Source organism: Oncorhynchus nerka, linkage group LG22 (assembly GCF_034236695.1).
Source record: "Oncorhynchus nerka isolate Pitt River linkage group LG22, Oner_Uvic_2.0, whole genome shotgun sequence".
Lineage (NCBI taxonomy): Eukaryota > Metazoa > Chordata > Actinopteri > Salmoniformes > Salmonidae > Oncorhynchus > Oncorhynchus nerka.
The window spans coordinates 37900007-37910927 of NC_088417.1; the positions used below are offsets into that span (position 1 = coordinate 37900007).

At 39.8% G+C, this 10921-nt stretch overlaps 1 protein-coding gene across 1 annotated transcript; it reads left to right on the forward strand.

Annotated features, from left to right (window-relative positions):
• Nucleotides 1-2670, forward strand: LOC115104602 (motor neuron and pancreas homeobox 1-like). The gene is made up of 3 exons (XM_029625960.2): nt 1-546; nt 1423-1583; nt 1822-2670. The coding sequence occupies exons 1-3, from the start codon at nt 69-71 to the stop codon at nt 2107-2109; spliced, it is 927 nt and encodes a 308-aa protein (XP_029481820.1). The 5' UTR covers nt 1-68; the 3' UTR covers nt 2110-2670.
• Nucleotides 2671-10921: the final 8251 nt, after the last annotated feature.

Sequence of the window (10921 nt, forward strand, 5' to 3'; positions counted from 1 at the left end):
CGACGACACTTCAATATCGTTTTGATACAACTGTTCAACGTCTGCAAACGACGGGGACACTGGTTCAAATGGAGAAATCCAAAAATTTCCGCATCGATGCGCTTCTGGCTGTTGACCCGCCGAAGGTGCAGACATCTCCGCTTGCGCTTGTGACTTCTCTATCATCCTCTTCCATTTCATCGTCCGGAAGTGTACCAAACTCAGAATTGAATGCCGACTCTTTACGGAATGAGACGCCGTCTCCACCTAGGATTTCCCCTTCTGGTTTGATTCCTAAACCAGGCTTCTTGAACAGTCCCCACAGTATGCTTGGATTACATCCACAGAGCAGCGCAGGGATCCCTCCCCAGGCTCTCTACGGCCACCCCATGTATACCTACTCCCTCGGGCAGCACCCTGCCTTGTCCTACTCATATCCGCATGGGTCCCATCACCACCATCCATGCAGCGACTCCCTCAAACTCTCGGCCGGGACGTTTCAACTCGACCACTGGCTGCGAGTCTCCACAGCGGGAATGATGCTACCCAAAATGCCCGATTTTAATTGTGAGTATTGTGAGTATAACTGCTGCCATTTCATTTTCATAGTTTATCGTCTATGCTTTTAATTATACAATTATTTTTGCACTGCTAGTAAAAAACTGCTGACTTTATATTTGCTGTATACGCACTTGGCGAGCAAGTTGATGGATTTTACATTATTCATCCATTGGTGCCTGTATTGCCTCAAGACTTGGTGAAGGTGCGAGGAGAGGGGTGATAGGTTTTCAGAGAGAAACTAAAATGGACATATAATGGACAGTGGGAAAGTGACAGTGTGAAACTCGCAGCCGACACACTGTTTGCTAACCAGATACTGCGCTTTTTTCCCCTGTTCGTTTTAACAGATGTGTTTAAAATGAGGTGGCAAATAGCTTAGCTCTCTCTGAATATATAGTCAGACAATGTTAGATGTTATACTAACAATATTATGGCAATTTCGACCTGAACCCGTTTCTTAAGAAGGCTGCATAGTGTGCAAATAAACAACACATTTATTTCCCAAATGATATATGTTTTCTATATGTTCCATTTAAATCAGTTTAATATCAACTTTTATCCATTTAATATTCAACAACTGATTAACCATTTTAACCTGAAATGATTATCCTGCTTATTACAAAAGGACATATTGTTATAGGCTATATCATATAGGCCATATATCGTATAGGGAAATTGTTATCTCAATATTATTAATTTTGTTTGCAGAACTAATTGTACTTTTCAGGCATATAGCGGTTTAATTGTAGCCTCAGTCTACTGCCTATCGAATAATGTATTCAAACGCCGTGCATATGCCTAATGTAAAACACGTACGCACGTTGATATACTTTTTTTCTTGACCTCATGAGTATAGAAATGAATTTACATTTTGTTTTCCAGCTCAGGCCCAGTCAAACTTGCTTGGAAAGTGCAGAAGACCAAGGACTGCATTCACAAGTCAGCAGCTACTGGAGCTCGAGCATCAATTCAAACTGAATAAGTATCTGTCGCGACCGAAGCGCTTTGAGGTGGCTACATCCTTGATGCTGACGGAAACGCAGGTATATAAGAGCTTCAAATACATGTTTGTTTGAGAGCCATTGGGAAACATACCACTATGTTGCTATTCAATCCGTTTTTACATGAAAACACTGTTCTTTAGTTGTGTGTTCTATGATCTGGCCAGGTGCTGCCCATTACGAACGGCTCGTATCTAAAAACGGCCTATTAACTCGAACTATTCTTGTTCGACCATATAAAACACATTGTCTCAATTATATTTGTTATTTTCATTTTCAGGTGAAAATTTGGTTTCAGAACAGGCGAATGAAGTGGAAACGGAGCAAGAAGGCCAAAGAGCAAGCCGCACAGGAGGCTGAAACTAAGAAAAGCAACAAAAACGGACAGGAGAAATCGGACGGACAGGATCAAACGGATTATCAAAAGACTAGTTCTGCCAAAAGTAACAGAATAAGAGACTTCAGGGACAGTGACGATGATGAAGGTGACAACTTCCTGTACAACTCCTCGGATTGCTCATCGGACGACGATAGAAACCACACCAGTGATATAAGCCCACAGCCTTGATATGGGTAAGGATACATGTATTTTTGAAAAGCTATAGTCCTACACTCCTTAAATGTGAATGACATTTTCCACCTAACTGCAGCTGCATGTACAGTAATAACAACCTTCAATCACCTACCCAGAAATTAGGAAAGTAATTAGAATAATTTGGAAAATACTAAATGATCAATGCCTGACTGAGATTCAGTGTGCAGAATGGCCCTATAAGGTCAGATTGACGTTTTAGAATGCAGTATTGAGGTACAGTCTGCTATTTGTAATATTGCATGGTTTTATGTGACAATGTCATGTTTTCGTCCAGTTGGTTTAGGACCCTGATGTCCAGTACAATCACATAGGTACTCCACTATAGGTGTTATTGTCATACTATTTTGATAGGGCGACCAATTGTAAATTCAGACATGATATTCATCTTTGCATTTTATTTTGTTTAATGTTTTTGAATTTGTGTGGATATAGCCTATAACACTAATGTAATTGTGTCATATACTGTTAACGTGCAGAAAAATGTCCTTTGTTTATTTTTGTATACTGTATTTATAAAATGGCTATACCGATGCATGCTAAATTATTGTAAACCGTCTCCCATGATAGCCTACAGACGACATTAAATACATTTGTTGTATAAAACATTGTGTTTTTTAATGCTGACCAATGTGAATTTATCAAACACACTTAGCCAATTATGGTCCTATGTTGGAGCCAATTTGGTCTCAGTTTAGAGGTCATAAGCATACACATAGGTCTGTAATAATTGAACTTATGATCTTAGTATAATTTTGATTGATATATTGATTTAGTCAGCAAGTGCATAGCATTTGACATTTTCTTGAGGGCTATTGTGCGAAGTAGGAAAATATTTGAAGTCATAAATAAATTATGACATAATGTCTATATTTAACCGTTCGAATGACAATCCTTTGAAAATAGTGCTTTTGTTGTCTATCCACATTAACATTCGGTTTCAAATAATTTTTTTAATATGAGCCAATTGCTGGTTTAGTGTGAAATGATACCCCAGACACGTTTGCACAGATCCGACACTGCTATAAACAGCGATTCCTATGACCCGACCTGTCAGACCAACGATTACGACAGAACCTTCAATAGGCCTACGAAACCACAGCTTATAATGCAGTTTGTTGTTGTTGTTGAGATTTAGGCTATAGCCTATGTTACATCCACCACAACAACATTGCTTTTACTTATCAAAATTATAGGCTACTGAGCTCACTACATCATCTTTAGGCCTGAAGATATATATCTGGAAGAAATACAATATTGTAAGAAGACAGAGTTCTTAGTAATTGCAATGGCATTTGTGGCAATGTAATTCAGTCCAGTTTAATAGAAAGTAAAAGTCTAATACATATTTAGGCCCACCCTTAAGACAAAAACACATGAATTTCACATGTCAAGTTGATGTGACAACATGTAAAAGAAGCATGTGATAACATGAAAATCCACGTCAAATATCATCACACGTGAAGTGGTCCAAAAACACATAGTTTTGCATGATTTCACATGTGAAATAAAATTGTGAAATCATGTGGGTTTTCCTCAAGGGCTTAGCTACTTTCTAAGCAAACAATCTAGTAATAGATTTGGTTCAATGTGAATGAAAAGCATTTCCTAAACATGTGGGAATTTCACATGTGAAATCATGTGTTTTTCTATAAGGGTACATAGCTACCAATGAGTTATATCTCAGATAAATTACTAGAGTACATGTAAATATCAACACAATGCTCAAAGCAATTCCTTTGCAATATATTCCCTTTCTTTTAGCCATAATGCCTCATCCAATATCCCCCTATTCCATTGTCTCTTTTAATATTGACAATGTTTGATAGTTGTTCATACTCACATGCAGTGTCTTTTTGTTTTGGAAATACAGATGTCTTGCATTGCAGCTATATGTTTAAGAAGTGTAATATATTTACCAGTCTACTTTATGAACAGGGTTGGGTAGATTACTTTCTAAATGTAATCCGTTACAGTTATCGTACTAGTTGCCGGTCCAAAATTGTAATCAGTAACACAATTCTTTAGATTACCCAAACTCAGTAACGTAATCTGATTACTTTCAGTTACTTTTGGATTACTTTCCCTTTAAGAGGCATTAGAAGATGACAAAAAGGATCCATCAAACACATTTGTTGTGGCATCATAGTGGTCTCTGAATTGTGGTCAGACTAGACTCACTCAAGTAGAACAAACTTAAAGGTCCAATGCAGCAGTTTTTATCTTAATATTTCCTGGGTAACAATTAACACTTAAGTACTTTACTGTGATTGTTTCAAATTAAAATGGTCAAAAATAAACAAAAATAACTTCTTCGCAAAGAGCGATTTCTCATGCAAGAACTTTGCTAGGACTGTCCGGGAGTTGTTTGAGTCGGGACGGGAATTATTATTTTTTTTTTTGGAACTCTCGTTCTTATTGGTCTAACATTTTAAAGTTAGGTCATTTAGCAGACACTCTTATCCAGAGAGACTTACAGTAATGCATGCATACATTTTTCATACTGATTTCAACAGCTCTTAGCCTAAAAGAGCCTTTTCATAATTTTCACAATTTCATCGTATTATTCCAACCTCATAGTGTGGAAATATATATAAAACACAAAAATCCATTTTTTTTGACTGCACTGACAACAATATTTTTTACTGGTAACATAACTGATTACATTTACAGGTTTTTGTAATCATATTACATAACCGATTACATGTAATCAGTTACTCCCCAACCCTGTAACATACTGTAGGTTTCTGTCCTACACGGTCTGGTCTGATGTACAGAGCCTAGCACAGCTTAAATGTGGGAAATCAGTCACTGTAGCACATTGGTGAGTTTATGGGGTACTTATGCTTTATGTGGTGCATAGCATGATTACTGTTTTGTGAATTCCTTATCAGCGTTTCGTTCATGTTCGACCAAATGTGTGACTTGTGACTCGGAAAAACCACATGTTTGAATTTTTTTTATTTCACATGTGAAATCATGTGAAACTATGTGTTTTTGGAACACTTCACGTGATGATATTTCACACGGAGTTTCCCATTTAATCACATACGTCTCACATGAGGATTCAAATTTTCACATGTGCATATTTTTTTACATTAGATTTCACAGGTGATGCCCTGCAAACCAAAATGCGTCTTTAGGATACACACACAAACAGTGCTTTTAACATACAGTGTTTTCAATTGACATATTTGACACTCATGATAACATTGTGTATGTCCTCACCTTGGATCTGAACAACCTCTAGGTTCACAGCATTCCGATTGTCCTGCCATGCCACAATGTCTTTCTCAATTATTGATTTCACTTGTATTCCTACACTTTGGACTTAAGTAAATCTCAGTTTTGTTAAAAAAGAAAAACTATTATATTCAGGAGTAACATTAAAACAGGATAATATGCCTCACCAACATTATACAACTATACAGAAAACTCCTCAAATTGATGAAATAAGTCAGTTATATCAATGATGAGAGAATAGTCTGAAAATAGCAGTGCAGATGGAATTTTTTTGCCAAGTGCAGAGATGTGTTATATGTAATGAACGTGTAGAGGAATGCTACAGACTTTGTGGAGCAGCAGATCCATAATCCAGAGGTTGTAAACTCTAATCCCAGATGGGGTCATATTGAGATGTCAGTACTAAATTATCATGTCAAATGGAATCATACTGTCACAGATTTTTTTTTTCAATTACACTATTTTAGCTGAAGAGCGTACCACTGTCTTTAAAACCCCCATATAATTTATTTCCCTTACAACAAAAAAACACATTTGAAAATTGCAGTTTAAATTGTGAAAATGGCAGTTTCACATGTGAAACTACATTTTCATTTGTAAAATAGCTGTTTTCACATGTTGAGCTGAAATTTCCACATGTAAAAAATAGATACGTGAGGTCAGTGAAACCATATGTTCACATGAATTACATTTAGAGTTCAAATGTTTTCATCTCACATGTGAATTGCAGATTCAGATGTGACATTTTCAGTTTCAAATGCGAAAATCGAATTTGAACTTTAACATGTGAAAAACTTTTGTGAAAATCTAATTCTCAAGTGTGAAACTGCTTTTTCACATGTTGACATTTTGTATACCTATGTTGTCACATTTATTTCATGAGATCATCTAATCAAATTTGTAGTTTCAAAGTATCACATCTTGAACATTTGCATCTCCATGTTGTCACGTTTATTTCACGAGATCATGTTTTAAAATGTTTCATGTTATGACTTGTTGATTTTACATGCGATCACATTATCACTTGTAAAATGTATTTGTTATTTCTGTAAGGGAGCGTTCCAAAATATGTTTCAGAAGTTCTGAGTTTCTGTATAGCTGTGTTAGTATTATTGATTGAGGAGTAATTTAGCAAACGGATAGTTTGCCCAGCTGTGAGAATACAAAGAGAGAGAGAGCTGCTTTATCAACACCCCTCAGTCAGGTACGGGACGGGAACACTCTCTGGGCGGGCAGGATGTAGCTGGGAACAATAGACAGAGTAGGGACGCATCCCAAATGGCACCCTATTCACTTTAAAGTGCACTTCTCTTGACCAGGGCCCACAGGGCTCGTCACAAGTAGTGCACTATATAGGGAATAAGGTGCCATTTGGGATTTACGAGAGTCAGTGTGAAGAATGGGACACACACACTGTACTACATTGTAAGCATTATAAAATGTTGAGGCTAATTATAGCGTATATTTTCTTTATTCCTGTGATAGTACTGTAGTGTTAAGTAGTATACTAATTAGGGGATTACAGACGCTTAACTGGCTGGTTGTGTTTGCTAGCTGGAGTGTTGTCAGTAGAATTTAACATTTTAGCAGAACCATTAGAGGGTCACTCAGGGGTCAATACCAACCTAATGACACATGCAAGATGGCTTTCACCTGCATACAATAGCCTGTGAGCTCTTCACTGACTCTCAGTCGCAATTCGCCTCTCTAGTTGACTCACAGGGTTTCTCTTTGTTACAATAGAGACTGACTGACACGGATCAGCTACATTTGCACTTTCACCTTCATCAAAACAAATAAGAACATGAAAGGTGAAGACATTGCCAACCTCCCATAGAAGCCATTGTCTGGTGGTCTGGCGGAGGGTTTCCTCTGAGTGACTTCAATGGCCCTGTCTCACCTTCTGGCCCACACACAGATTAATGCCAGCCTTGTTAATGGAGCTAATTAATAGTAGCAGGCATCAAATTTAATGCAATGACTTTGCTATGCGATGCACGCAGCCAATGTTGTCAGAGCCTTTGAGAGCGACATCAACTTACCAACATTATGACCAGGAATACGAAGCGGATCTTTTGTTGGGACGACCACCCAGGACAGTGGATCTAATCCCAGAAGCCGACCCAAAACAACATCGCCGCAGAAGAGGCAGACGAAGCGGCCTCCTGGTCAGGCTCCGTAGGTGTGCACACAGCCCAGCACTTCCAAGTATACCATTGTCCAGCCTCTTGACAACAAGTTAGACAAAATTAGAGCAAGGGTTGCCTTCCAGAGAGACATCAAAGATTGTAACATTCTCTGTTTCACGGAAACATGGCTCTCTTGGGATACGTTGTCGGAGTCGGTTCAGCCACTGGGTTTCTTCATGTGTCGTGCCGACAGAGAAAAACACCTCTCTGGGAAGAAAAAGGGCGGGGGTGTATGCTTCATGATTAACAACTCATAGTATAATCGTAACAACATCCCGGAACTCAAGTCCTTCTTCTCACCCAACCTAGAATTCATTACAATCAAATGTAGACCATATTATTTCCCAAGAGAATTCTCGTCAGTTATCATCACAGCTGTGTACAGTGCCTTGCGAAAGTATTCGGCCCCCTTGAACTTTGCGACCTTTTGCCACATTTCAGGCTTCAAACATAAAGATATAAAACTGTATTTTTTTGTGAAGAATCAACAACAAGTGGGACACAATCAGGAAGTGGAACGACATTTATTGGATATTTCAAACTTTTTTAACAAATCAAAAACTGAAAAATTGGGCGTGCAAAATTATTCAGCCCCTTTACTTTCAGTGCAGCAAACTCTCTCCAGAAGTTCAGTGAGGATCTCTGAATGATCCAATGTTGACCTAAATGACTAATGATGATAAATACAATCCACCTGTGTGTAATCAAGTCTCCATATAAATGCACCTACACTGTGATAGTCTCAGAAGTCCGTTAAAAGCGCAGAGAGCATCATGAAGAACAAGGAACACACCAGGCAGGTCCAAGATACTGTTGTGAAGAAGTTTAAAGCCGGATTTGGATACAAAATGATTTCCCAAGCTTTAAACATCCCAAGGAGCACTGTGCAAGCGATAATATTGAAATGGAAGGAGTATCAGACCACTGCAAATCTACCAAGACCTGGCCGTCCCTCTAAACTTTCAGCTCATACAAGGAGAAGACTGATCAGAGATGCAGCCAAGAGGCCCATGATCACTCTGGATGAACTGCAGAGATCTACAGCTGAGGTGGGACACTCTGTCCATAGGACAACAATCAGTCGTATATTGCACAAATCTGGCCTTTATGGAAGAGTGGCAAGAAGAAAGCCATTTCTTAAAGATATCCATAAAAAGTGTAGTTTAAAGTTTGCCACAAGCCACCTGGGAGACACACCAAACATGTGGAAGAAGGTGCTCTGGTCAGATGAAACCAAAATTGAACTTTTTGGCAACAATGCAAAACGTTATGTTTGGCGTAAAAGCAACACAGCTCACCACCCTGAACACACCATCCCCACTGTCAAACATGGTGGTGGCAGCATCATGGTTTGGGCCTGCTTTTCTTCAGCAGGGACAGGGAAGATGGTTAAAATTGATGGGAAGATGGATGGAGCCAAATACAGGACCATTCTGGAAGAATACCTGATGGAGTCTGCAAAAGACCTGAGACTGGGACGGAGATTTGTCTTCCAACAAGACAATGATCCAAAACATAAAGCAAAATCTACAATGGAATGGTTCAAAAATAAACATATCCAGGTGTTAGAATGGCCAAGTCAAAGTCCAGACCTGAATCCAATCAAGAATCTGTGGAAAGAACTGAAAACTGCTATTCACAAATGCTCTCCATCCAACCTCACTGAGCTCGAGCTGTTTTGCAAGGAGGAATGGGAAAAAATGTCAGTCTCTCGATGTGCAAAACTGATAGAGACATACCCCAAGCGACTTACAGCTGTAATCGCAGCAAAAGGTGGCGCTACAAAGTGGGCTGAATAATTTTGCACGCCCAATTTTTCAGTTTTTGATTTGTTAAAAAAGTTTGAAATATCCAATAAATGTCGTTCCACTTCATGATTGTGTCCCACTTGTTGTTGATTCTTCACAAAAAAATACAGTTGTATATCTTTATGTTTGAAGCCTGAAATGTGGCAAAAGGTCGCAAAGTTCAAGGGAGCTGAATACTTTCGCAAGGCACTGTATATACCCCCTCAAGCAGACACCATGACGGCCCTCAAGGAACTCACTGAACACTATGTAAACTGGAAACCATATATCCTGAGGCTGCATTTATTGTAGCTGGGGATTTTAACAAAGCAAATTTGAGAACAAGGCAACTTAAATTCTATCAGCATATTGGTTGCAGCACTCGCGCAGGCAATACACTCGATCACTGCTACTCTAACATCCGCAATGCATACAAGGCCCTCCCTTACCTCCCCCCTTTGGAAAATCCAAACACGATTCCATCTTGCTCTTACCATCTTATAGGCAGACACTCAAACAGGATGTACCCGTGACTAGAACCATTCAACGCTGGTCTGACCAATCGGAATCCACGCTTCAAGATTTCTTTGATCACGCAGACTGGGAAATGTTCAGGGCAGCCTCTGAGAATAACATCGATTTATACGCTGCCTCGGTGAGTGAGTTTATAAGGAAGTGATTTGGAGATGTTGTACCCACTGTGACTATTAAAATCTACCCTAACCAGAAACCATGGATGGATGTCGGCATTTGCGCAAAACTGAAAGGGCGAACCACCACATTTAACCATGGAAAGAGGACTGGGAATATGGCCGAATATAAACAGTGTAGTTATTCCCTCCGCAAGGCAATCAAACAAGCGAAATGTCGATATAGGGACAAAGTGGAGTCGCAATTCAACAGCTCAGACACAAGACGTATGTGGCAGGGTCTACAGGAAATCTACAAAAAGAAAACCAACCACGTTACGGACACAGACGTCTCGCTTCCAGACAAACTAGCTGGCTGGTGTGTTTACAGGCATATTTAATTGCTCCCTTTCCCAATCTGCTGTCCCCACATGCTTCAAGATGGCCACCATTGTTCCTGTACCCGAGAAGGCAAAGATAACTGAACTAAATTACTACCGCCCCGTAGCTCTCACTTCTGTCATCATGAAGTGCTTTGAGAGACTAGTCAAGGATAATATCACCTCTACCTTATCTGCCACCCTAGACCAACTTCAGTTTGCATACCGCCCCAACAGGTCCACAGATGGTGCAATCGCCATCACACTGCACACTGCCCTATCCCATCTGGACAAGAGGAATACCTATGTAAGAATGCTGTTCATTGACTACAGCTCAGCATTCAACACCATAGTACCCTCCAAGCTCCTCATTAAGCTGGAGGCCCTGGGTCTCAACCCCGCCCTGGGCAACTGGGTACTGGACTTTCTGACGGGCTGCCCCCAGTTGGTGAAGATAGGAAACAACATCTCCACTTCGCTGACCCTCAATGCTGGGGCCCCACAAGGGTGGGTGCTCAGCCCCATCCTGTACTCCCTGTTCACCCATGACTGCGTGGCCA

Bases quoted from the DNA above. Each gene is read 5' to 3' on its own strand.
- LOC115104602 (XM_029625960.2), top strand. From the start codon at position 69: ATGGAGAAATCCAAAAATTTCCGCATCGATGCGCTTCTGGCTGTTGAC. The intron at 547-1,422 runs GTGAGTATTGTG...TTTGTTTTCCAG, and splicing joins CAAAATGCCCGATTTTAATT to CTCAGGCCCAGTCAAACTTG. The intron at 1,584-1,821 runs GTATATAAGAGC...TTTCATTTTCAG, and splicing joins TGATGCTGACGGAAACGCAG to GTGAAAATTTGGTTTCAGAA.